Consider the following 22,989-nt stretch of genomic DNA (forward strand, 5'->3'; position numbering starts at 1 on the left):
ACCAAAATAAAGTGGCAGAGTGATTGTTGATTGATTGTTATTATTTTCAATATCAAAGCACCCAAAACTTTTTCACAACTGAATATGCCTTTGAATGTTTGTTACGTCCAACCAAGAGTCCATAACGCAAAAATATTCAGTTCACAATGATATAAAACATAGAAAAGTAGCAAATACTCATATTAGAGAGCTGTAAATAGATGATATTTGGCTTTTTTTGCCTGCCATGTCTGTCCAGACTCATCAATATATTGATTAATAGATATAAAGTGTATAAACTGGCTAAAGGGAATTTATCACAATATTGACAGTACATATGTGAAATTTCAGTTTCAGTTTTTTGAACTGATTAATGAAGGATTATCATAGATGTATTGGCTAAACAGGTACATACATGTACTTCATTACTATGTACAGGTGGTATATAGCTTTACAAAATGTGGTGCTTTTGTTTCCTCCTGGCGTTATTAAATATGAAGTCTCTCTGTGAGCTGGAGGTGAAACTCACTCACAGGATTAACTAGGAGCACTGATACGTTTGCTGTCACGGGATTCTGACAAATAAAATTCAGAATGAGGAAGTAAGTGAAAGGCAGAATGGATGAGATGGAAAGATGAAAGCCGGTACTGTGTTAGTTTACTCACTGCTTCTTCCCACTCAGTATGTGTGTGAAATTTGGAATTTGGCCCAACTCATCCTTAACCTATTTTTTATACAAAAATAGGTCACCAATTCAGCGCCTGAAATATGGTCACATTCTCTTCTTCTATTGTGAAATCTTGTCATAATAACCGCATCAGTTCTTGAGTTACGGCCAAAAACAGGTTTCCAATGTCATAGTGACCTTTGAGTCAAGTGTCACCAATTTATTGTCTGACTAGTTGAGAAATATGGTCATCAATTCTTGGGTTATGGCCAAAAATGTGTTTTGTGAGGTCACAGTGACATTGACTTTTGACCACCAAAACATAATCAATCCATTCATGAGTCCAAGTGGATGTTTGTATGAAATTTGCAGAAATTCCCTCAACGTACGGACAACCCTCAAACATAATGTCTATAGCGGCGGCATAAAAATCTAATCTATTATACACACTGCGTCTCCAAAAAAATAAAAATAATCCAAAAGCAATGGTCTGTCAAAGTTAGACTGTGCCCACTGGAGATTTTGTTAATCATTTATTTTACATGTAAACACCAGTCTTCAATACTGTTCCATGGAATAAAAGCTTTTATTCTCAATGGCAAAAAAACAAGATCTTGCTTTTTTTTGGTTTGTTTTTTTTACAATTGTCCGGCCTGAAAAAAAACATGAATTCAGGCATTAAATTGCGAATCATTTTTTAAACAAAATAAAAATAAGAGGCTTTCACTTTATACATTTCTGTCATAAGAAATGACTTCAGAACTGTACATCAAGCTTTTTACAAAGCACGCAGAGTTTCAAAATATACAATGTTCATTCACATTTTATACAAATAAAAAAAAAACAAATGGGGTTTTGCTACATTTAAAACCTGGGAGATCCTTGTCTGCGAGTAAAGGCAGTCTGAAGACATTCCACGTTACATCACGTTCGACTCCATCCAGCATGCTGCTTGGCAACATTCAGGAGCTCCATTCTTCGTCTCCAAAGAGTCACGAGCCAGCAGGAGAGGAGAGAGGCTCTGCCACTGGGCCAGTCTGTCAGTCTCTTTCTCTGCTTAGCATGAACTCTTCGTTCAGCTCTCCTCCCCACCCAGTGAGGACTTGTCCTATTTCCAAGCGTGTGCCACACTCAGTCGGTGTCCACTTGACAGGGGTTGGTCCCCTGCTGCTGTGCCTCATGATACAACCGCAGGAAGTCTTTGTAGCGTGGAGCGCAGCCCATCCAGGCCTCCCCAAACCTCACCGTCCCCGTGAAGAGGAACTCGCCCTCGCCAGACCTCACCCTGCACTGGAGGGGCATCTTGATGTGGCCAGTCCAGCTCCGTACCCTCACGCCGCCAGATGCAAAGACCTGGGTCTTCTGTCTGTAGAGGCGGCTGATCTCCACAGTGACGGACGAGTGCTCCTCCTCCTGCTCCACTTTCTTAATGCTGCCCCGTGCCACTGAAAACAGCAAGGAGGAAGACAAGATTTAGATGCTGGTAATGACCATAGTTCATGCTGCACAGAATGTTTTCATTGGACCTTTCTGCACACCATACAGCAGCAGCGGGAAGCCTATAATTCTCCCAAACAGTGCTTTAACTTACCAAAGTCATTGGTGCAGACTGCTAGAAGCATCTCAGCGTCGCTGCAGGGCTGACAAGGTGCTAAGAGAAAATAAAGAGACAGGGTGGATGAGTTTGGAGCCAAAAATTCAGTAGTGCACTACAAACAGAAACAGGAAAGGTTCACGATTTCTTTAGCACTCCCGGTCTTGCAGCATGATAAAAATCTTGTTGATGGGGTCCACAACTTTCCAGTTAAGTACCACTTACATAAACATACAACTGTGGTTGGGCCAGCCATGTGTGTTCTTCACACACATACACACACATATACACACACACAAAACTGAGGTCACAGTAATTTCCATCTCCACAGATTATTATTTATTGACAAAGCCGGCAGAGCACGATTCCGCTGTCATGGGCTCTTGTTTTAACACCAAACACAGCTTGGCATGCTGCTGATCATAAAAAAAAAAAAAAAGTTCATCACTGCTTATTTAAAAAAAACGCTGACGAGTGATTAATGCTCACAGGGGCTTTTTTGGTTAGCTTCCTCAGCACAAGAGGAACCCCTTGATACTCCATGACAAACAAGGACCAGATGAAAAGGATACAGACACGAGGAAGGGCTACATCTCTGACCTCAACTCTGTTAGCACTTCAGCAGGCCTGCTGGGGCTGAAACAGTGAGTCTCAACTCTAACATCAAGTAGAGTTTTTAACAGCCTCAAAAGTAAAAATCACTTCAGTAAGGGCAGATAAGAAGGACAATAAAAGGGGAGCCACAGGAGGGCAAGCTCTCAAAACTAGAGGGCTACTAATTGAATGATAAAGAAATGTGAAATAGCCTCTAACGCAGTACTTTAAAAGCCTCCCCCAAGCTACATTTCCCCTATGACTGGTGGCAAGCTGCAACTCAGCCTGTCTGCCTCCAGAGTGTTTTATAGCAGGAGAAAGGGCCCTAAATGAGAGCAGTCAAGTCAGTGATTAGTTGACTCAGGTGGTCTTGCGGCTGGCCTGACCAGAACGCCTTTATTAGCCCTAGTTCTGCTGTGGTTTGAGTGGCACGGGGGGCAGCTGGGGAGAGGAGGAGTGGGGGGGAGGCAGAGGGATGGCTTGTCGAGTCAGCAGTGGGCGGACGGTGGAACAGCATAAACTGCCCATCCATAAAATCAGAGGGAAAAATGTTTAAAACTGTTATCTCAGGTGCATTGGAAACCACAAGTCGGGGCCATAAATCTGAAAATTAATCTCGTTTAGAAATGAAACATTCTTGAGAAAAACACGCAGACCACCACCCTGAATTATGTCCAGAAACAGAGATGTGTGCTCTCTGTCAGCTTTAGAGAGCTAGAGCTTATTTTTAGCCAGCTTGTCTGAAGTTGAGGGCATAGGGGTGAGCATGTCTTAGGTCACCTTGTGTAGCAACACGATGCGCTGCCGAATCACCGGAGAGATCAGAGGTCAAACAGCCACAAGCTCGGACGGCTTAAGAACAGCTGGAGAGCCGGGAGACTTCAGAGGGTCCGACCTCGCCCAGAGCCTGGAGCAGAGCGCAAAGGCCTTTTGAAGTTAGCCTGCGTGCTGCCAGTGCATCAGAGTCAAGGCCTAAACCCAGGGTTGTTGTTTTTTTTTTTTTCCTTTCTGCCGCAGCAGAGTCGAGCAGGGCTCACATGTCAGACATGAAACAGAACCACAGGAATGGGCTGAGAGCCGAGTCAGCATCTCTCTCTGGCCCGTGCACAAGCAGCGCCACTCTGATCAGAACCACTTCACAGGGGCAGTGAAGGATGAGGGATGGGACCAGTGGTAACGAGTGGGGAGTGGGGAGGGGTACGGTATAGTGTCCCTGCAACATCTGGGCCGTGATGCATTCCTCTGTAATGGAGCACAACTTGCTAATACCACTCGGCACAGACGAAAACCACTTCAAACAGCCAGGAAGAGAGAGGGGAAGATGTATGAAGGCGAGAGGAATGAAAAGGAAAATACTAGAATGATAAATAGACAAGAAAGAAGAGGTAGGAAATAGTGAGACCGAGGGGAAGAATAATTTAAGCGGGCTGAAAGGCAGGCCGAAGGAGTGACACGCCTATATGCTCCTAGAAGACCCTCCCAACATCTGGTTGGAGATACATTCCTGCTCGACGGTGAGCAACTCAATCCCAGCACAGCGGGTCAGAGAGAAGAGGAAGGGAGAAGAAAGGAAGAGAAAAAAAAGAAGATGAGAAGAAGCGAATGGAGCAATCAATCCACCAGTCCGGGCTTCAGATGACACGAGACCACTGTCTTTGTGAATCATCCCAGTGCTATCTCAGGCCACATCACAGAGCCAGATTATACTCCAGAGCTGAGCAGCACACACTAATGTGGTCAAAACAACTCCACGCTCACTCCTCTCTACTTTTAACCCTCTCCCTCCCTCCCTCCCTCCCTCCCTCTCTCTTTCTCTCCACTGCGCCATGACGCAGGATGTGGATATGTGAACCAAGAAAAGCCGTAAAAACAGATGTGGGCCCCGATACTGCTCATATTTTGCTTTAGGTGGAAAAAAAACACAGTTGCTTGCACAGTTGCGCAGCTTGAAACTGTGCAGGTTTGGCAGGTACGCAGCTTGAAAATAGACAGCTGTTTTTGAATGGAGGCCCTCTGCTTGGCTGTGCAGAGTCATCCCAAAAAACAAATACAGCTTAGAGCCAAGTCAAGTGTTTAGTTGTGAAATGAGCTCAAATATGAACATTTTATCCTAAAAAAACACAAGCTCCGTAAAGACTTAACGGCATCACATTTTGGTGTTTTTGATACTCACAGCGAGAGTTTCAGCATGATGGGGAAATTCTCAGAAAAACCAAAATGTACAGACAATGCTACCATGGACTTTGAAGAAATGGACTTTGGCTTCAGTATTAGCAGCGTGCTGGAGCAAATGTTGAGTTTCCTACTATTAGAGTCCAACTTAATAAAAAATTCCACCAGTAGATGGCTGCATTTAGTGCACAGCACACACCACAGGGACAAAGCACAAAGGAACACAGTCCTAGAGGGAATCAATCAAAACCGAGTCCTCAGACCTTTATAATGGTGACTTAGATGAAATAGAAGACAGTGTCTGTAGGTTTACCACTAATATCGTACTTTAAAAGCATCATAACGAAGATGTGTCTTACCTCCCAGTGAGCGCGCCTCTGGTCCCAGCCTGTCGCTGACCAGCTCGTACTGGAACGCTGTGATCCGGCGGCTGATGTCCATGTGCGGGACAGCCTCGATGAAGAGTGCCCCCTCCCGGATGCTGAAGCATTGCACCTTGCCCTGAGCTTGGTCCTGGTCACGCAGCAGCAGCCGCAGCTTGCCGTTGCGGTCAAGGTAGATGTTGGTGCCCGTGGAGTCGGCAGAGGGTTTGATGCAGACGGAGAGGCGGGCGGCGGCGGGGGAGACCGTGTTGGGCCGGAGGTTGACAATGATGGCCCCCGTTGGATAGAGCCACTCCAGAGAGCCCTGGGAGCAACGCAAGTACACCTGCTCCACGTCCCTGGCGTGGCCTTCGTGAGTCAGACCACTGGAAGAAAAGAAAGGGAAAGACGTCAGCGGACATCAACCATTCAAGACAGGCATTGTCAAAAAAACTCTGGAAAAAAAAAAAAAAAAAGTGTACAATTACAGAAACCCAAGAATGTGAAAGCTTTCTTTGTGGAGATGTGTTTTTCAAACTCCGGCTGAAACGTTTTTCTCTTAATGCAGCATGAAGGGATTACTCAGTAATCTAAAAATGATTTTCTGGTCATTTATATCCTCAGTTAACTGACCAAGGTGAAGACCTCTGGCAGACCGTAAGGACATTAGACCACATTCCTCCTAAGGCATTAAGGGCCGTCTGTGCGCAAGACTGGCTGCATGACCAGTCACGAGCCGGAGCAGCCAAAATGACCTCAGTTCCAACACCCCCCCCCCATACCACATTGTTCCTCCCAGAGCTTTGGCAAAATGCACCACTGGCATGCTGCCTTTGGGAAGAGTTTGGAAGCAGAAATGGATGAATGGAGGGACACAGGGGCTTCTGGGCAGACAACGGCAGCAACAGTAGCTGGGCCTGCTGCATGCAAGTGCAAATGCAGGTCACGCACCGAACCTCCCCTTGCTTTCAAGCCACCAAAGAGACTGGAAGAGACTTGTCCGGGCAGCACTTCGGACTCTGGCGCCAGCATGACCAAATGACTCCCTCCAGAACTTAATGCCTGGTCAGGGTTTGAAAACTCCAGGCTGTCAGTCATTCTGTGGCAGAGCCAAAGGCAGGAAGCCATCAGCAGTCTACCAGCATGCACATGCCAAGCTAGTGGTTTGACTCTGGGGGAGAAACGCCCAGTTTCCTGAAAATGAGATGCTGAAATTCAAATTTGCCATAGATCTAAAGTAACCCATGGCACATGCTGAGCATATGCAGCTGAAGCCCCATAACCAGGCTCTCCTCAGCACGCCTCTAATTAAGTCCCTTCTAACTTCATCACTTCTGCATGCAATTAAAGGAGATTAGTCAAGAGTCTCACTAATGAACAACAGATTATTGGTTAAGAGCTCAAAGTACAGATTATGGCCTACCCCTCCTGAGTGGAGGATGAAAAACAAAACCACACTATTTGAGGCACAGCTTCTCAAGTGCAAAACAGATTTCAGCAGATGTTTGATGGGAGGTGAAACTTTCCAGTACACTGCCTGAGGTTTTAGAATCTGTTAGAAATATCTTGAAATATAAACCAAAAAATACTTTTAAAGGCTCTCGAGGAGATCTGAACATGTAAAAACTGTGGATGTCTCAGTATTTTTAGACAAAAGCATGAATAAAAACTTCAGAATAACGAAGCTGACTGATATTTTATGACATCTGATCATTGTATGGGTTGTAATAAATAAATGTGTAAAAAGGTTTATGTCATTCCAAACACTAAGAACACTTTTATTAAAAATGTATTGGTGGATCACATCCCTACTGTGACCTGATCATTTCTCAACCACTCGTTCATAAACTCAGCACAACCCAGACCAAAACTCTCGTGTTTGTTAGTAAACTACTGTATTGTTCATTTCCTCTCACATCACAAAAAAATAAAATAAATATAAACATTATGAATTCAGTCCAAACTTTTGGTTCAATATTTGTATTTTCTCCTGATTCGTGGCTCTGTTTCGTTTAGCTCTCTGAGTTTCGGTCACACTCATTTCACCTCACTTACTTCCACACACTTTATTACAATCCCTTTTTTTTTTTTTAAATCAACACTTTAACGTGGTACTGGATAAAACCGGACCGTGAACCTCACCTGCCCTTCCAGCTGCACTGGTCGCTGGAGTACTGGCAGAAAGAAATCCGACAGAGAAGGAGAAGAGGCAGCAGGGAGGCCAGCATCGGGCTGAGCATGTTTATCTCGCAGCTCACTTCGCCTCCTCTCGAGTGAAACTATGATGAAGTCCCGCCGCCGTGTTTCCAGCTACATAGCGTTTCCATGTGACCCCGGTCCGCTCCGGTCCGCTCCGTGCCGCTCCGTGCCGCTTCCTACCCCCGGGGGTTTGCTCCTTCTGTTCTCGGACAGTGCGGAGGAATAACGGCGCTTATGGAAAAGGCTCGGTCGGTCGCAGAGACCCGGTGCTGAGAGTCCTGTTGTAAAATGTGGACTGAGTTCAGCTCCGACTGCAGCCTTGATTGCTCTCCACGTCACACCCCATCCACTGCAGTTTGTCACGTATGTTGCTTTCAGGTGCTCGGCCGAGGCTCCGATCTTTGCACTTCGTGATATAACACGGCAGCTTTTGGCATCTAGGAAATTGGTTAATGGCTTTTTTTGTTCTTTGTTTTTTTGTTTTTATCAATACCATTGAGCCACTCTGTTATACAGTGGTAGACATAGGTGCATTAGTTTAATGAAATTAGTCAGAAACACAAATAGGCCTGAGACAGACTGCGTGAGATTAAACACAAATAAACAAACAAACAGATTATCAATGGAGAAAGAAGTACTCATATCTTTTACTTAAGTAAAAGTAGCAAGATAACTACTCTGTAGAAATACTGTCCAGTGAAAGCATGTTTAAATGTAAACGTACAAAGGTATGACAAGCCAAATACACTTGAAGTACCAAAAGTAAAAGTACTCACAGTGCAGAATGGTTCATTTCAGAATAATGTTTATTATGTTACTGGATTGTAATTATAGATGCATTAATGTGTACATATTGTTAATGTTGAAGCTGGTAAAGTTGGAGCTAAGTTTAATATATTAACTTTATATACTGCTGGTTTGTGTGAAGTTCCCCCTAATTTTATCATCATCTCTAATAATACATTATAATTATAACATAACAGACTTGTTCATTTAATGTTCTATTACTAATCTGAATCAACAAAGTAATTCAAGTATTCAAATTAAGGTGTAAAAAGTACAATATTTCCAATTATAAGTAGAAAATAGCAGAAAGTTTAAATACTCAAGTAAGTACATGTACCTCAAATTTGTATTTGTGTTTCTTAAACACATTCCATACATACATCATCATGCACAGTTGTTTGATTGTTATGATGGAAAATTCCCATCTTCCCATTATCTATTTTTTATTTTTAATGCCTTGAAATGATTCACCTGAAAACAAGTGGGGAAAGTTCCGACAGCACTTGAAGTGCTCATGAAAGTCAAGAGTTGTGTTTGCTGAGGATAACAACAGACCTACCTGCTCACCTTCTCATAATTAGGGAAAATTAAAAAAGACAATTAACTGGCAATATTCCTAAAACAATACTTTTATCTTTCCTGAAGTTTGTGAAGTCAGGCCAAGTGGGGGGAAATTAAAAACAAGCCGAGATCATCCATTAACGCCTTCAGAGGAAACATTAATGAACTACCAGCAGAGTAAAGTAACCCAACTGTTGCTCAGTTTTACTGCATTGTGCAATAGTTTTCAGCAACTGTAGAGTATGTTGAAATGTTGAGAAGTGGTCAGTATCACAAATACTCACCACTTCTCAGGCCTTAACGGTACATTAGCAATTACTCTAATCACCACAGCAGATTTATATAATTCAATTATTTGTAAAAATGTTTGAAGGATGTATAAGAGGGCCACAGGCAATACATATGTAGACATTTTATTCACCATCTAGGAGCATATTGATTGTTATTTATGTTTATATGAGGGTTTTTTGGCTGGAGAGAAGAACCGACTGAAATTGAAAATCATGGTTTGGTGCTCTGGTCATTGCACCACAAACATCTGTAAATATGGGCCACATAAAGGGATGCATGAATGAAAGTCATAAGTATTGGTCAAGTAAACACAACTTCACATGTTGTTTTATGTGAAATGATGGTGGTTGTATGCCTAGAGAGCCTAGAAATAATGTCACAGGGGCTCCAATATTTCAATTTATTCTGTAAAAGTTGATTTATAAGATGAGTGGGGATCTGGAAAACCACATGTCAGAAAACCACACAATGCATTTGAGACAGCTCTCAGGTCAAAGAGCCTTTTCAAAACATCCAGTGAAAATAATTAAATTTATATAATTAAGTTACTTGACAACTCATATATAACTGTATGACACAAAAGTTTAAAAACAAAACAGTGAGCTACAACGCAGCTCTGTTTCTGCAGGGACTTGTAGAGCGGCGGGGTCCGTTACCACTGGGTGCATCTGTAAACATAAACTACTCATCACTCAAGTGGAGGATCCTGGGTTTTCTTATGGAACAAGATGTTTTGTGTGTGGATGGTGTTTGGCATGGGAAAGAAAACCCGTCTGACGAGGAAAACCAGAGCAGTTTGTAACTGTTACTCTTCCTCTCTGGTTTCTTAGGACTCGGAATTGGTTGTGGCTGGTTGGGGATTGACATGTCTTTATTACTGACCCGACATGCAGGGTGCATGTCCACGCCTGGGCCGCATACCACCAAGGGGCCCTACAAACCTCAGATGTATGTGCAGATAGTTGTTTTTTTATTGTTTTTTATTTGACTCTAGCTTCTCCCTCTCTTATAAAATTGTTCAAACTCTCTCAGCCATCTTCCAAGCGTGTACATTGATAAACTCTTCAGTATCATTTGCGCAATCTAGTGGATTTTGGCTGGTGAGTGCGTGCTCCGGTTTCTGTACAGTCCTTGCCATATTGCAGGCTGTTTGGGAGTTATACCTCTTGATGAGGTAACAGACAGGCGTGTCTGAACATGATGTCTGAGGAACCATCACAGGGACACCTGCGCTGTCTCACCAAAGCTACACCTGTTAGAGTTTCCCAATGATGTCAGTGAATTTATCCACTCTGTGTCCAGAATTCTTGTCATATTCTAAGATAAAGGGGAACTCCACTGATTTTACACATGGAAGTCTGTTTGCAGTTCTTCAGGAGTACTACAGCAAAGAAGTTGTATAACGCCTTTTATGGCCAGAGGGAGCTGTGTAAAGTCTAATAAACTGCCTCAAGTGATGCCACATAAGGCAGCAGTGGTTTGGTCTAAAGACTCGAAGTTTGAAAGTGAAAAAATCCGGGGATGTGGAGATAGCTCGGTAGCCCCCTCCTAGGTGCTGCGATTAAGAAGAAGAAGAGCATAAAACAACAGAATCTCCAACTGAACTGTCGGATGTCAAATTGCAGAAAAATGTGTGGAATAAAAAAGTCAATATATCTTTTTCTGCTGTTCCAGTTTTGATCCTTTTTTAAACTGACCACTGTGAGTGTGACCAAGTTAAAGCAGTGTAATGCTATCGGCCGTGTACTGTTTTACTATAATTTACTTCATTGTAGGCCTACTAAAAAAAATATGATACAACACATGCATACTGATGACACCAATCAAACTTGGAGTCTGAAACTATGACCAGTTACATTCTGAGCAGTCACCAGAGCAATGACATAACTTTTATCATTTATTATATTATTATTTAATTACTTCACCTTTTTCCAGGTTTGAGTATTGAGCATGTATGTGCGCAAAAATAATGGGGCAGTAACTGTACTTTACAACTTGCATACTGACATTTTTACAATTTACAGCAGACTCATAACTAGAATTAGAACAACAATTTTGATGAGCTATCAATCATTCAATTATCAATCAAAATGCAAAACAATTGCTGGTTCCAGCTCACCAAATGTGAACATTTTCTGCTTTTCTCTTGTTTTATAATAATAATTGTAAAAGGAATATTTTGGCTTTTGAACTGTCAGTAAGACAAAACAAGCCATTAAAAATGTCATCATGCCCTGTGTGCTGGTTATTTTCATTATATCTCTTTTAGAGACATTTTAGAGACAAAACAATCCGACAAATGTAATCAACAGATTAAGCTATCAAGAACATAATGTGAACAGCCTTTGTCAAAAGTTAGGTCTTTCTAAAAACAAAAACCCACACACACACGCAACATTATTTCCCAGAGAAATTAATCTCTTTCAAGAAGGGTGCGTTTGCCCTCTTCTTGTTATTCCAGTTGCTTGATCACTTGCTGTCTGTTATTTTCTCTGTCACTGCAGGTTTAGCTCTCACCCTCCACCTGTCAGAAGTTTCACTGGTGGTGGGAGTAGAGAGTGGAGCGGGGGGGCGAAAAAAACAAATCTATGACAGATAGCAGGAAAAACACACAATTAATCATACAGTGCGCTCTTGTTTTTGGTTTCTGATTGAAACTTGGCAGAGGAAACACGACATTCAACACGGAAGCAGTGAAGTGCAGCTTAAATTGGAGGATTAGGTATGTTTGGTAAATATGTGTTATGTTGCTGGGATAGTGAAGTACAATACAAGTGGAGTTTAGGCAGGCAGGGAAGGGGGGGGGCTGCTGAAGTTTTGGGGGAAGGGTGGGATTGTTTTTTTTGTCAGGCCTGCTGTCCCCAAACTTTTGCTTTTAGTGTGACTCACTTTTATGCCCGGAGCTTACCTCCAGGTGAAAAAGCAGTCATAAAGTAGATGAGGCTGCTGACAGGATGTGATTTTTATGTGTATTTGCATGTGTGTGTCTCCTCACTGTTCCTTCTTTCTGTTCTTCCCCCCCTTAATTGTTTCACTGTGGTAAAAAGAAAAAACAAGAAACCAGGCTTGTCAAGGACTAAACAAACCCTTGTTAAGCCAACATTTTTTTGTAAAACGACATACAGTGAACAAACCTATTGTTCTCCTCTGGGTTTAAAAGATACAGTTTATTGATCCACTTGGCTGAGATCTTCAGTGTCTGGAGTTCATTTTCACCAACCTTCAAACCCTCAATGTTAAACCTCTCGCTCTGAGAACCAGTTTGATGAAAACTGCTGCTCTCTTTCAGAGCTAGTCTCAACCTGTTTCATTAAGCCTGCTATCTTGGGCAGATAAACTGTAAACTGCAGTCACACAAGCATGTCCGATATCTTGTGGTATGCAAAGGCAGATTGGAAGGTGCTGATATCATCGAGAGGCCGTCTGCCTGTCATCATCCCTCTCTGGCTCCTGTCCAGGCAATCAGAAATGCTGCCGAGCTCAAACCTGCGCAAACATTCCGTAAACAGAAACCTGCCATTTTGAAGTGCCAGCCACTGTTTGTATATCTTCTTTTTTCTCTTGTGACGTGTTCACGGACAGTGTGCATTCCACTTCTGCAGCCCTCATCTCTATCGTCGGTTCTGCTCAGCGGTTGTATTGCTCATAGTAGAGTACATACATCCAGCCAGTGAGGAAATATGTGGGAGGAAGTGACATATTTGAAGTATGCAGCAACTGGAGCATCTCACTCAAAATTCCCTGAAGTTTTGGCAAGGCATGGAAGACAAAGGCTGTCTTTTGTTTCAGCCCCGATGGTGATGGATAGCTTATGTGTATGTGCTTGCGAGAGAAAAAGAAAAAAAACCATAAAGAAATAAGGAGAAGAGAGAGAGCAGTGGGGTGGAGAGAGCCAGAAAATGTCATGGGTCCTTGTGCTGTATCTATTGCAGGCCATGTGAAGGGGTGGCAGAGGAGATTAAGGCCAAGGCCTCAACACAGGGACATGCTCAAGTCCATGCTGAATTAGACCTTGATGCCCTCAAGCTGTTCTCAACACCGCACTATCAGCACCTTCATATCCCTCTCTCAGCAGCACACAGAAACCTGAGGAACTACAACGCCGAGGGCTCATACGAAGAATTTGGGTCAGAGCTCATTTTGATACGGCACTCACCCCTAGCAGGTGGGCAACTCTTATGAAAGCCGCACAATAAAAGTGAACTCAACTCTCTGCTCTGCCTTCGAATTTCACAGTGATCAGATATGGATTAGGCCTGCAGGTCCATGTGGTTCTGAGGCCCGAGGATTAGCCAATCAGCGACCAAACACAGAGAACATCACATTGCAAGTGCAGAGGAAGACAGGGACCAGTGTTGAAGGTAAAATGTGACTCACTAAGGAAAGTGGATCTGTATCTTTTTCAGCAAAACCTTTTCTCTGGGACGTCTTCCGCTCTCCAGATTAGCCTCGCTGATCTGATTCTCAAGGCTTCCTGTGGAGAAAGAGCTCTGGCCCACGTCCCTCCTTTTTCTTCATGGCACTGTGACATGAGAGTTTCCTTGATGGTTACACTCATTCTTTGAATGCTCGAACAGTCCAGGATGCGGTACACAAAAAGCTTCAGCCATTAGGCCTGCTGATGCTGGGTGACAGCCATGATAGACTCAGAGACCGTGGGGGCGGGAGGGATGAAGCAGGAGTGCCATCCTTTGTTAAGTTCTCTGGCTCACACAGGGAGATCAGCTCCTTCAATCTACCCACAGACTCTGCCATCATTCCTGTGCAATACTTTGGCCCTAACACTCTTGAACATTGTAGGAGAACATTGTAACTATCCAAATAATATTGATTTCATATAGGCTGTGCGGGTCCCTGTTGATTTTCTGGGGGTTTTTTTGCAAGTTGAGTTTCCTGGAAACAAAGCAAAACAGATTTTTATGGAGTTTTAACATTGCAGGGGACGTCATCTGTGTTCAATCAGAGATACAGTCTCTGGGGATTTTCAATTGATGATTGAGGTTATGTTTTTGGTTGTGGCTTCTTTATACTCCGAGGAGGAGATCTTTGAGGAGATATCTCCTAACTTTCCCTCGTGTGGTTTTGAAAAGTGAACACTTACCTATACACACATTTGTTGGACTCCTTTTTGAAGCCATATATTAACAAAAGACAGATACTTGCTCAGTGGACACACAGAGCTGCAGAGGTCCTTAAGTGCTTTAGTTTTGATGTACTTGCACTTAACTTGAGTATTTCCAGTTTCAGCTACTTCATACTTGTACTTCACAACATTTCAGAGAGACATTGTGTCTTTTTAACTGTGTTACATTTATCTGACAGCTTTAGTTACTTTGTAGATTAGCATTGCTTTTCATATCCAAAAGTCTTATTTTCTTAAAACTAGTTATTCTGGAGCAGTGATCCATTATTCTTAGTCTTCCTTCAGGGTTTTTCCACTTATTTTTTAAACAAAGTTTGACAAAATCTAACAAAACTGTCAAATTTTCTCACTTAATTTAAGAAAAACAGACTTTTAGGACTCTTTAATTAATAAATAATAACTTAGTAAGGTGGTTGTTTTTTTCACAGGCCAAAACACAACATGATCACCATATTAAGTAGTTAATAAGCTTTACTATTACCAGCATTAACATTAACATTATGCTTACATGTTAATACATAGGTGGTAATAATCCAATAATATGGGTCGCAGTGTGTTATGAGTACTTTTACATTTAACTCATAATGTATCTGTACTTTTACTTAAGTAAAGTTTGGATGCAGGAAATTTCCACACTGTGGTACTGATACCTTTATTCAAGGATCTGAATACTTCTTCCACCTCCCCTGCACAGCTGACTCAGCCAGCCAACAAGCACTGCCCTTTTAGTGCAAATCACATTAACAAGCTCATGTGTTTACACAGGGCGAGAGAACGAGGAAAGGAAATGCAGGAGAGGGGAACAGTTGGCCTATTGTGTCCATCCACGTGCAAAGCTTTATATTTGCACATGGTTTGCCTGGAGAAACAACCAACAAACAATTTAGAACTTAACAATCAGTCAAATCTTGGTATAAACCTAGCATGGCTCTTTATGGAAATTCTGACCCAGTGGTCTGGTTCTTGGAGCGCTGATACAGAGGGGTCTTTAAGATCCTCTGGCACCCCTCTGAATGGATCTCATTCTGCCCGTAACGAGAGCTGGATTTCGGAAACTCAAAGTCCTGTCGGTGGTGTGGTCTGCTCTGAAGGTGATACTCGCCTCATCTGCTGATTCACAACCTGGTGACAGCCGTGGTCACAGGTGACGGGATGTGGTGGGTTCATGGGAAAGGTAGGGGTCAGGGAGAACCGTATAAGGGTCAATGAGGAAGACAAAGATTTCACGTTTGGGGTTATTCACAGACGCAAACATACTGTTGCAGGTGGCAAGAGGGTGGCATGGACTTAAAGGGGTGGCAGAAATATATGCTGATTTAATCGCAATCACATTTGCACATTTATTATTTGGAAAAGCCTTCAAATTAAGATATTTGAATTAAAAAACATCACATTATTGAGGCACATTGGTAAAGCATTGAATATACATTTTTAAAGGTAGCAATAAAAATCAATAAATTGTTTTATTTCCAAGACTTCAAACATTTTTTATCATTGAAATTAAGCCACTTAGTCTAAAACATTAAATTAAATTTAACACATCATTTTTTTAAAACTATGTAAATTAATGTGTTAAACATGACAGTATTTGACACCAAACTGGGGTGGCTGGGAAATGTTTAGGGCTGGCAGCTGCCACCCCATGCCAACTAGCTGCGATTGTAGCATCCAACTAGCTATGGTATATGTTTCAGTCAGGAGTTGTTAAGGTAAGTTGAGCTTGATGCTGCTACACAGGACATCCTGAAACCTGTTGTCTTAGGCAGTACAGTTATAAACGTACCAAGACGCTACAAGTACCTGTTTAATATTTTCAGTTCACAGTAAAGCTATGATGAAAATAGACATAGATCTAGATGAAAGATATCTCTCCAAGATAAGGCTGTTGCAAATGTATGCTTTCACAATTTCCTGCTTCAACATCATGCTTCATTCAATCTGCTTCATCTCAAATGTGCATGACAAAATTCTAGTAAGAGAAAACTCCCCATACTATGTACATATGAACTATGTTCTGTTTGTCAGCTTCGAGCAGATTTAATGTGCAGAATATTGAATTAGGTTACTTTATTTAAGTTTTTCCTCTTGAATAGTGGTGCGGTGTCACCACTACCTCACCACTGCAAAACCAATACGTTCAAGCATGTTTTAAAGGAAATGCCACACACTAAAATAAACAGAGCGAAAAGGTAATGTACACTCAGCAGACATACTGGGGAACATTTGTTCAAGCTTTTTTTTTTATTGTTTTTGAGATTTTATTACAGTTGTAGCAGGGAGCAAGCTGGTTGTCCCAGGGTATAAAAGGACCACATTTCATCATCATGTTGTTCCTCACTGTGCTGTGAACTTATTGTCTATGTGATGAGGAACATGGAAGAAAAGAAAAAAGTAGTGCAGGATTTAGCAATCCTCAGTGCTAAGTACTCTTAAGCTTGACTTTGTTTTGTTGTTTCACTTGAGAAAAACAATGCAGGGCATGTCAAGACATGAAGCATGGCATTAATAAAGAGCCTTGAGTGACAAACAAATAACCTGTTAGTCTGTATCCTCCTCCATTCATCCTGAGGTCATGTCAGGCAGTGCGCCAACACAGCCTGTGGTGAAATAAAGAGCCATTTCGAGTCGAGCAGGTATCCAGAGAGCTGATGGAAATGGCTTCCTGTTAAATCACCAACTTCTGATGTGTACAGAAAGACATCTAGTCACTATTTAGTTTAATACTCTCCTTTACACACAAATAGCGCATGAATGAAGACTATGCTGAAAGGTCACATCCACACCAAGAGATTATTTTAGGGTTTAAGCAGGTGGCGCTGAATGCAGAGAAAGTCTTAATATTTAGTAACCTGGATGAAGTTGAAAGAGGCTGATGTGCTGAGTGAGTGGAACATGGAGGCCGCCGCTGCCAGATCAGCTGCGGGATCAGCTGAGGGGTCATGGGAGCCGAACACGGAGCCTGTGCTCTGTGATCTTATTATTGTGCTTTGTGTTAGTCGGCACTCTACTCCACTCCTCGCCCGCCCAGCTTAGCCCGGCTAAGTAGCTCAGTGTCTGACACACACAAACACACACCTTTAGCACTACAGTGTTGAATCAGCAAGTTGTTTGGCCGGTTTGTGTCTATGACACACACATACACACGTCTAGAACACTGATCTTGCACCCTCCCATAGACTTAAGTCTGGCACACTCCACACACACTCCCAGTGTCATGTGCCTAAGGACGCAGACACACTTCAGCAGGTCAAAAGTCATGTGGAGTCGTATGTGGAAACATATGAGATGTGCTCACAGCAGAGCGCACAGAGTTCACAATAGAAGTTACACTAATGGTACGTCACTGGCAATCATATTGTGGTCATAGATTTGGGAATATAACTGTATTAAAGTCATAAAATAATATATTCCAGCTAGCTTGAGTACATTATTGTATTACTATTATAGGGACACACATGCTACACTGCAGTATGTGTGTCCCCTTTGCTGAATGTGACCTCATATAAAGGAGTTTGTGTTATTGTGTTGCCTGACACCTGTTGAAACACGGGAGTCTCTGTCATGATGAGACATGCATCTATGCAGGTGAATCATAACCAGCTGAAAGAGCTGCAGCAGGTGACACACTCACACACTCACACACACACACACACACACACACACACACACACACACACACACACACACACACACACACACACACACATTCCCTCACAAAGGAGGCACAAGCAGAGTGTACAGCTGATTATCCAATTGACTGTGTCCAATACAGAGCTACAAAACTCAAAATCATAGACTGAAATCGGATCAATCATCACTGACAGCTACATGAAATCGAACATATCACACATTTACACAACCGATATGATACAATATGTCGTGAAGTTTGTGCTGTGTAACATTTTGACACAGCAGCCATTTTGACGTGAAATAGTAGGTGTTACAGGTGTTACCAATGGTACTAATTTAGGTCCTATTCCATTTAGTGTATCAGGGCTTTCCAGTAAGCCAACATGCACAATAGCAACACCCTGCCTCGGTTTGACCTGAATGGTACGGAAACTTAATTAGTATCATGGTAACACCTGTGTTTACCCTATTATTTAAGGTCAAAAAGACTACTGTGAAAAAGGTCTATATTCATAGCAAGATTTTACGTGCCTTTGTATGTGTCTGACACTGTGTGCATGACAGACTACAAGCAAAGCTAAGCAGCTTTGAGCCCCAGCCATTTCAACCGTATGATCAAAATCCTCGGATACGTAACGATACATGCAAACAAAGCCAGCGATTCAGCGGTGGGCTCGCTCTGCACCTCCACCCTGTCCCGCTCTCTCCTCACCAAGCCTCAGATCCACCAGCAGCCTGGGGAGTTGTACGTCGCACAATGGGCCCATTGTACGTGGTGAGGTAACACCATAATTGTTACAATCTTCCCATTCAGGTGAAAAACACACCCACTTTTGACTTCCAGTGACATTTTGAAAGGTTTGTGGCTTTCAGTGATGTTGCGTTCATCAGATATAATGAAGAAAAACGTGGGTGGCTCGCGCACCTGAGGTTGTGGCGGGAGCCTCAATAAGCTCCTGTTTGTATTTTCATGTGGGCCTGTGTAAGCCAAGGTCCAGACCACAAGCTCTGTAGAGCTGGAGTGACAGATTTAATAACATACTGATATTTCCACGAGGTGGATCTGTGATCTGTGATCTGTGATGAAAGAATGGTCCACTGGAGAAGTTTAATAATTCCTTGCTGTCAATCTGAAACCCCAAATGACAAATAAGTTTTCCACTTGGATGATATTGCAGAAAAACTGGCTAGTCTAAAGACACATGCACAAATGTGCTGAAAAGAGTACATCTATATTCTCTGAGATTGAGTTTCTCCTCTTGGTTTTATTTATTTATTTCATCCCTTCCCTTGACTGTTTCTTATCATAGGGCTTTGTATTTAACGATAGGGATGTCAGCCCCCTCGTTCTCCCCACGCGCCTGACACATCCTGGGGAGATAAATCACAAATATGGGCCTGCATCTGGGAGGGGCCAGAGAGAAGGAAACAGTATAGAGGCGCGGGTGGTTCCTGCTGGTCGGCTTCCAACTCTTAGTTGAGTCTAATGCAGGTCTGCGAGGAGCTTCCCTGCCTTTCATCCGTTTAGGAAACATCTGGAATCATCTGCCGGTTGAATGAAACTGTGCACACGGGTGCGTGTGTGTATGTGTCTTCTAGGAGGTTTGCCAGGAATGTTATCATTGTGTAAAGATTAACCTCGCTGTCCAGAAAATAAATTAAGGAAATTCACTGGTGAATTGCCAAATAGATGTTTGGGCTTTGACATCATCTCCAGTGAACAAATTTCTGCTGAACATCAACAATTAGTTTACGATCAGTCTCCTCCTCATTACTCATGGAAGGGCGGTCTACCGCATAACTGCTGCACTGAAGACAGAATACACACTTTATGTACAATCCCCCCATTTTCTTGGCTTTCAACTTGTCAAAGAAAGGACTTCAGAATGCTTACAAGAGCCTGAATAGTCAAAACCAGTTACAAGTGTGTACTGTTGTCGTTCAACAGGGTGGATATTGTATCCATGCGAGCAGGTGAGCAGACAAAGCCTGAGTCCGACGTGTCTCTCCATGCCCGAGTCGAGACATCAGGCCTGGATGTGTTGACAGAAGCGGGGTCAGGAGTCACACCTGTCGATAAAACACCTCTGTCTCTGCACACGAGGCGTCGTCACCTTGAAAGCTAAACACGAGCTCACCGCAGCCTCGGAATGACTGGCAATACCTGCAGTCTGCACACAAGAATGTCAAGTCTTTCTTGTCAAGACTGCAAAGAATAAGTGGAACAAAAAACATCATCAGTGTTTGCTGTGTCACTGTGTGGCAAAAACCTCAGGAAATGGCCCTGTTTACAGCTTGGCCACCATGTATTTTTGATTTTAAAGCAACAACACAAGAACATGTAATCTTTCTTTTGGAGTTAAAACATGAAAATGTTAAGTGGTTAAGTTTAAGAGTTAAGTGGCTTTCACACCACAACAACAACATAAACAACATATAAAAATATCATGCAAACATCTCTCCCCCCGCATTTCACGTACAATGTGCATAAACACCCTGAAAGATAACAGACGAGCCATTCAGACACCATAATCCAAACGTTTTCACAGCTGAATTTTACGTGCCATGTCATTAGTTGCAGACTAGGTGTGTGGGGAAGAGAGTTGCTGTGTTTGGACCGGAGAGAGGATGTTCAGGTCTGGCTGCAACGACACCAGGGGATGTGATTTTTGGGAGTATTGTGGAGGATGTTTTGCCTCCTGTGTGGTGACTCCTGACCCCCACCATCCTCTCCCAACCTGCTTCACCTCTGTCCTATTGTAGCTCTTATCAAATAGCTGAATGTTGTACATACACTCAGTCCACTGGCCCGTACAGGAGATAACACTGGCTCCATCTCACATCAGAGCAGCCTGCCTCTGTTTTGTGAGTCATTTGACCCCCCCCGTACAATATCTACCCCATCCTCGATGCTGTCCTTTTCCACCTCCCATCTAACCCTTTCTCCCTCCAACCTGTCCTGCTGCTATCATGTTCTGTGCATTTTTACTGCCTGGCTCTCCAGCGCATCTCAGCTCCTGTTCATGGGTGTTTTGTCAGTGCTGCGTGACTCCCTCGCCCGCTAAGACAACATGGTGTCGTCCTGAGGGTGCACCGTGGCCCCTGCAGATCACACTCCACTGACTTGCGCTCATACCGCTTCTCATCTTCTCTAACACACACTGACGTGGCTCTTTGAAGTCATGGAGAGCAGCGTGGACCCTGGGACTGGCCCAACAAAAGCAATCTGATCCTCGGCTGATGTGTCCAAGCATGCCTGCGGCCAGGCGACAATGGACTAGGACAGCAGGGGCCCCTTTTGCAACTTCTGTGTGTACCTAGGAATGGACCTGCATGTTGTTCATGGGGAACTGGACATGTGAAAGATGTGACGAGAGAAGGTGCTGTTTTGGCACTACAGATGGCCAGAGGTTGTTATTCTGCCCAATAGCTTGAGGTTCAGCCTTATCCCAGTCCAACTCTCTCACAGCTGCAGGATTGGATTCAATGAGACTCAACGAGAGATTGCAGTCTCTCGGCTGAGAGGCCTCGCCTCGCTTTGGTAAAATGGTAGAAAGCAAAGAAAAAGTCCCTAAATAATTAGGGACTGTGCACACATTATTAGGGATAAAGGTATATTATAGTATATATATATATAGTATATTTACTATTTTTTTTGCAAACTTTATCACAAGCAGTCAAACAAAAGGCTTTACTTATAATGCAGTGTTTTTGGTAGGAGGGTTATGTCTGACCTGTAGCCTGAAATATGTGGTATATAATCTAAATGCAAAGCTCACCTCAAACAGTATTTGCAAACAGAGAAGGAGGAACCTTGAGTCGCAAGCCAGACATGCTGTTTGTGTATGTACTGTGTGTTTACATTTCTGATATGTGTGCATTAGGCAAGTCAGAACGGCTCAAACCCAGCTGGATATCTTGTTCTTGACTCAAGGTCTTGCATATCTCTGTTCCCTCCGGGAGAGTAAGAGGGAATAAAGGTCTGGCTGCTATCCAGACCCAGGTCCTATCTGTGTCTGGGACTATTTGGGCACAAGGACTATAAGATCAGGATTGTCTTCTGATCTGTCCTTCAAAGCGTATTGTACTACTTCTTTGCCAAGAAAAGCTCCAAGTCAACCAGTTGGACTAGAATATTAGAAATCTGATATGAATCCATATTCCAAAATGGTAAAAGACTGCTGGAGAGAGAAAGGGAATTATGTAAGGTGAAAAAAAAGTTGAATAAAGGACAAACAGAAGAAAGACAGACAGAAATTGCCGAGAAAGAATTTCTCAACCATAATCAACGAAACCACAACGGCAGAAGATATCGCCGTCTCACTCAGCAATCTATCGTCATTATGCAATAACCATTTTTGTGCATGAGTGATACTGCATTTTTTGACATCTCAAACATGTAATTTGTAAATAAAATCTATTCCCTTCACATTTATGAAACCAGCGGTGCTGTGCGGTGCCTGTGATTGGCAGGTTTAAAACATGCGGCTGCACAAATTTTTCCTCAGGATGTGGAACACAAACCTGCTTTTTACATCTCCGCCTTGACTCTGCCAAAAGAATATATAGAGGAACCATTTCTACAGTACCTCTCTGTGCACAATTTCATATCACTTTACCCATTTTCTGTTTTGGAATGACTCAACACACCGACAGGAAGGGCAACTTCTTTCGCACCTGCACAAAATGCTTCCTTGTTTGTCTCGAGCGTGCAAATTATATACCATCACCAAAACCGAGCCCAAGAATGACCTAAGTGCAAAGTAACGCAGCATGTCCCATCCACTACATCTGGTTCACTTTAGTTTCAGCATCAACAAGTGCCTCCACCTCCAGTTTTCTCTCTCACTGACACACATACACACACAGAGCGCATATGAATCATGGAGGATGATGTGCTACAAAGCTTTTCAGATCACTGGGAAAGCATAGCACCCGATGTATATTTCATGAGGCATTAGACGCCGTATTATTCATGCAGGTCTCCGCTGCTGTTTTGTTTGGGAGACA

General features: G+C 42.9%; 1 protein-coding gene across 1 annotated transcript; it reads right to left on the reverse strand.

The window, feature by feature from the left end:
- Window positions 1-1,214: 1,214 nt before the first annotated feature.
- Window positions 1,215-7,897, reverse strand: metrnla (meteorin like, glial cell differentiation regulator a). Its single transcript, XM_051388469.1, has 4 exons — window positions 7,512-7,897; window positions 5,367-5,755; window positions 2,239-2,298; window positions 1,215-2,092 (listed from the first exon to the last, which is right to left on the reverse strand). The coding sequence occupies exons 1-4, from the start codon at window positions 7,607-7,609 to the stop codon at window positions 1,779-1,781; spliced, it is 861 nt and encodes a 286-aa protein (XP_051244429.1). The 5' UTR covers window positions 7,610-7,897; the 3' UTR covers window positions 1,215-1,778.
- Window positions 7,898-22,989: the final 15,092 nt, after the last annotated feature.

The sequence above is a fragment of the Dicentrarchus labrax genome, unplaced genomic scaffold (assembly GCF_905237075.1).
Source record: "Dicentrarchus labrax unplaced genomic scaffold, dlabrax2021, whole genome shotgun sequence".
In the NCBI taxonomy this organism is placed as follows: Eukaryota; Metazoa; Chordata; class Actinopteri; family Moronidae; genus Dicentrarchus; species Dicentrarchus labrax.

What these genes read in the sequence shown, in the direction of transcription:
- metrnla (XM_051388469.1), bottom strand. Translation starts at nt 7,609, where the DNA reads ATGCTCAGCCCGATGCTGGCCTCCCTGCTGCCTCTTCTCCTTCTCTGT. An exon ending in CAGTGCAGCTGGAAGGGCAG is followed by an intron (nt 5,756 to 7,511) that starts GTGAGGTTCACG and finishes CTTTTCTTCCAG; the next exon opens with TGGTCTGACTCACGAAGGCC. An exon ending in AGAGGCGCGCTCACTGGGAG is followed by an intron (nt 2,299 to 5,366) that starts GTAAGACACATC and finishes ATTTTCTCTTAG; the next exon opens with CACCTTGTCAGCCCTGCAGC.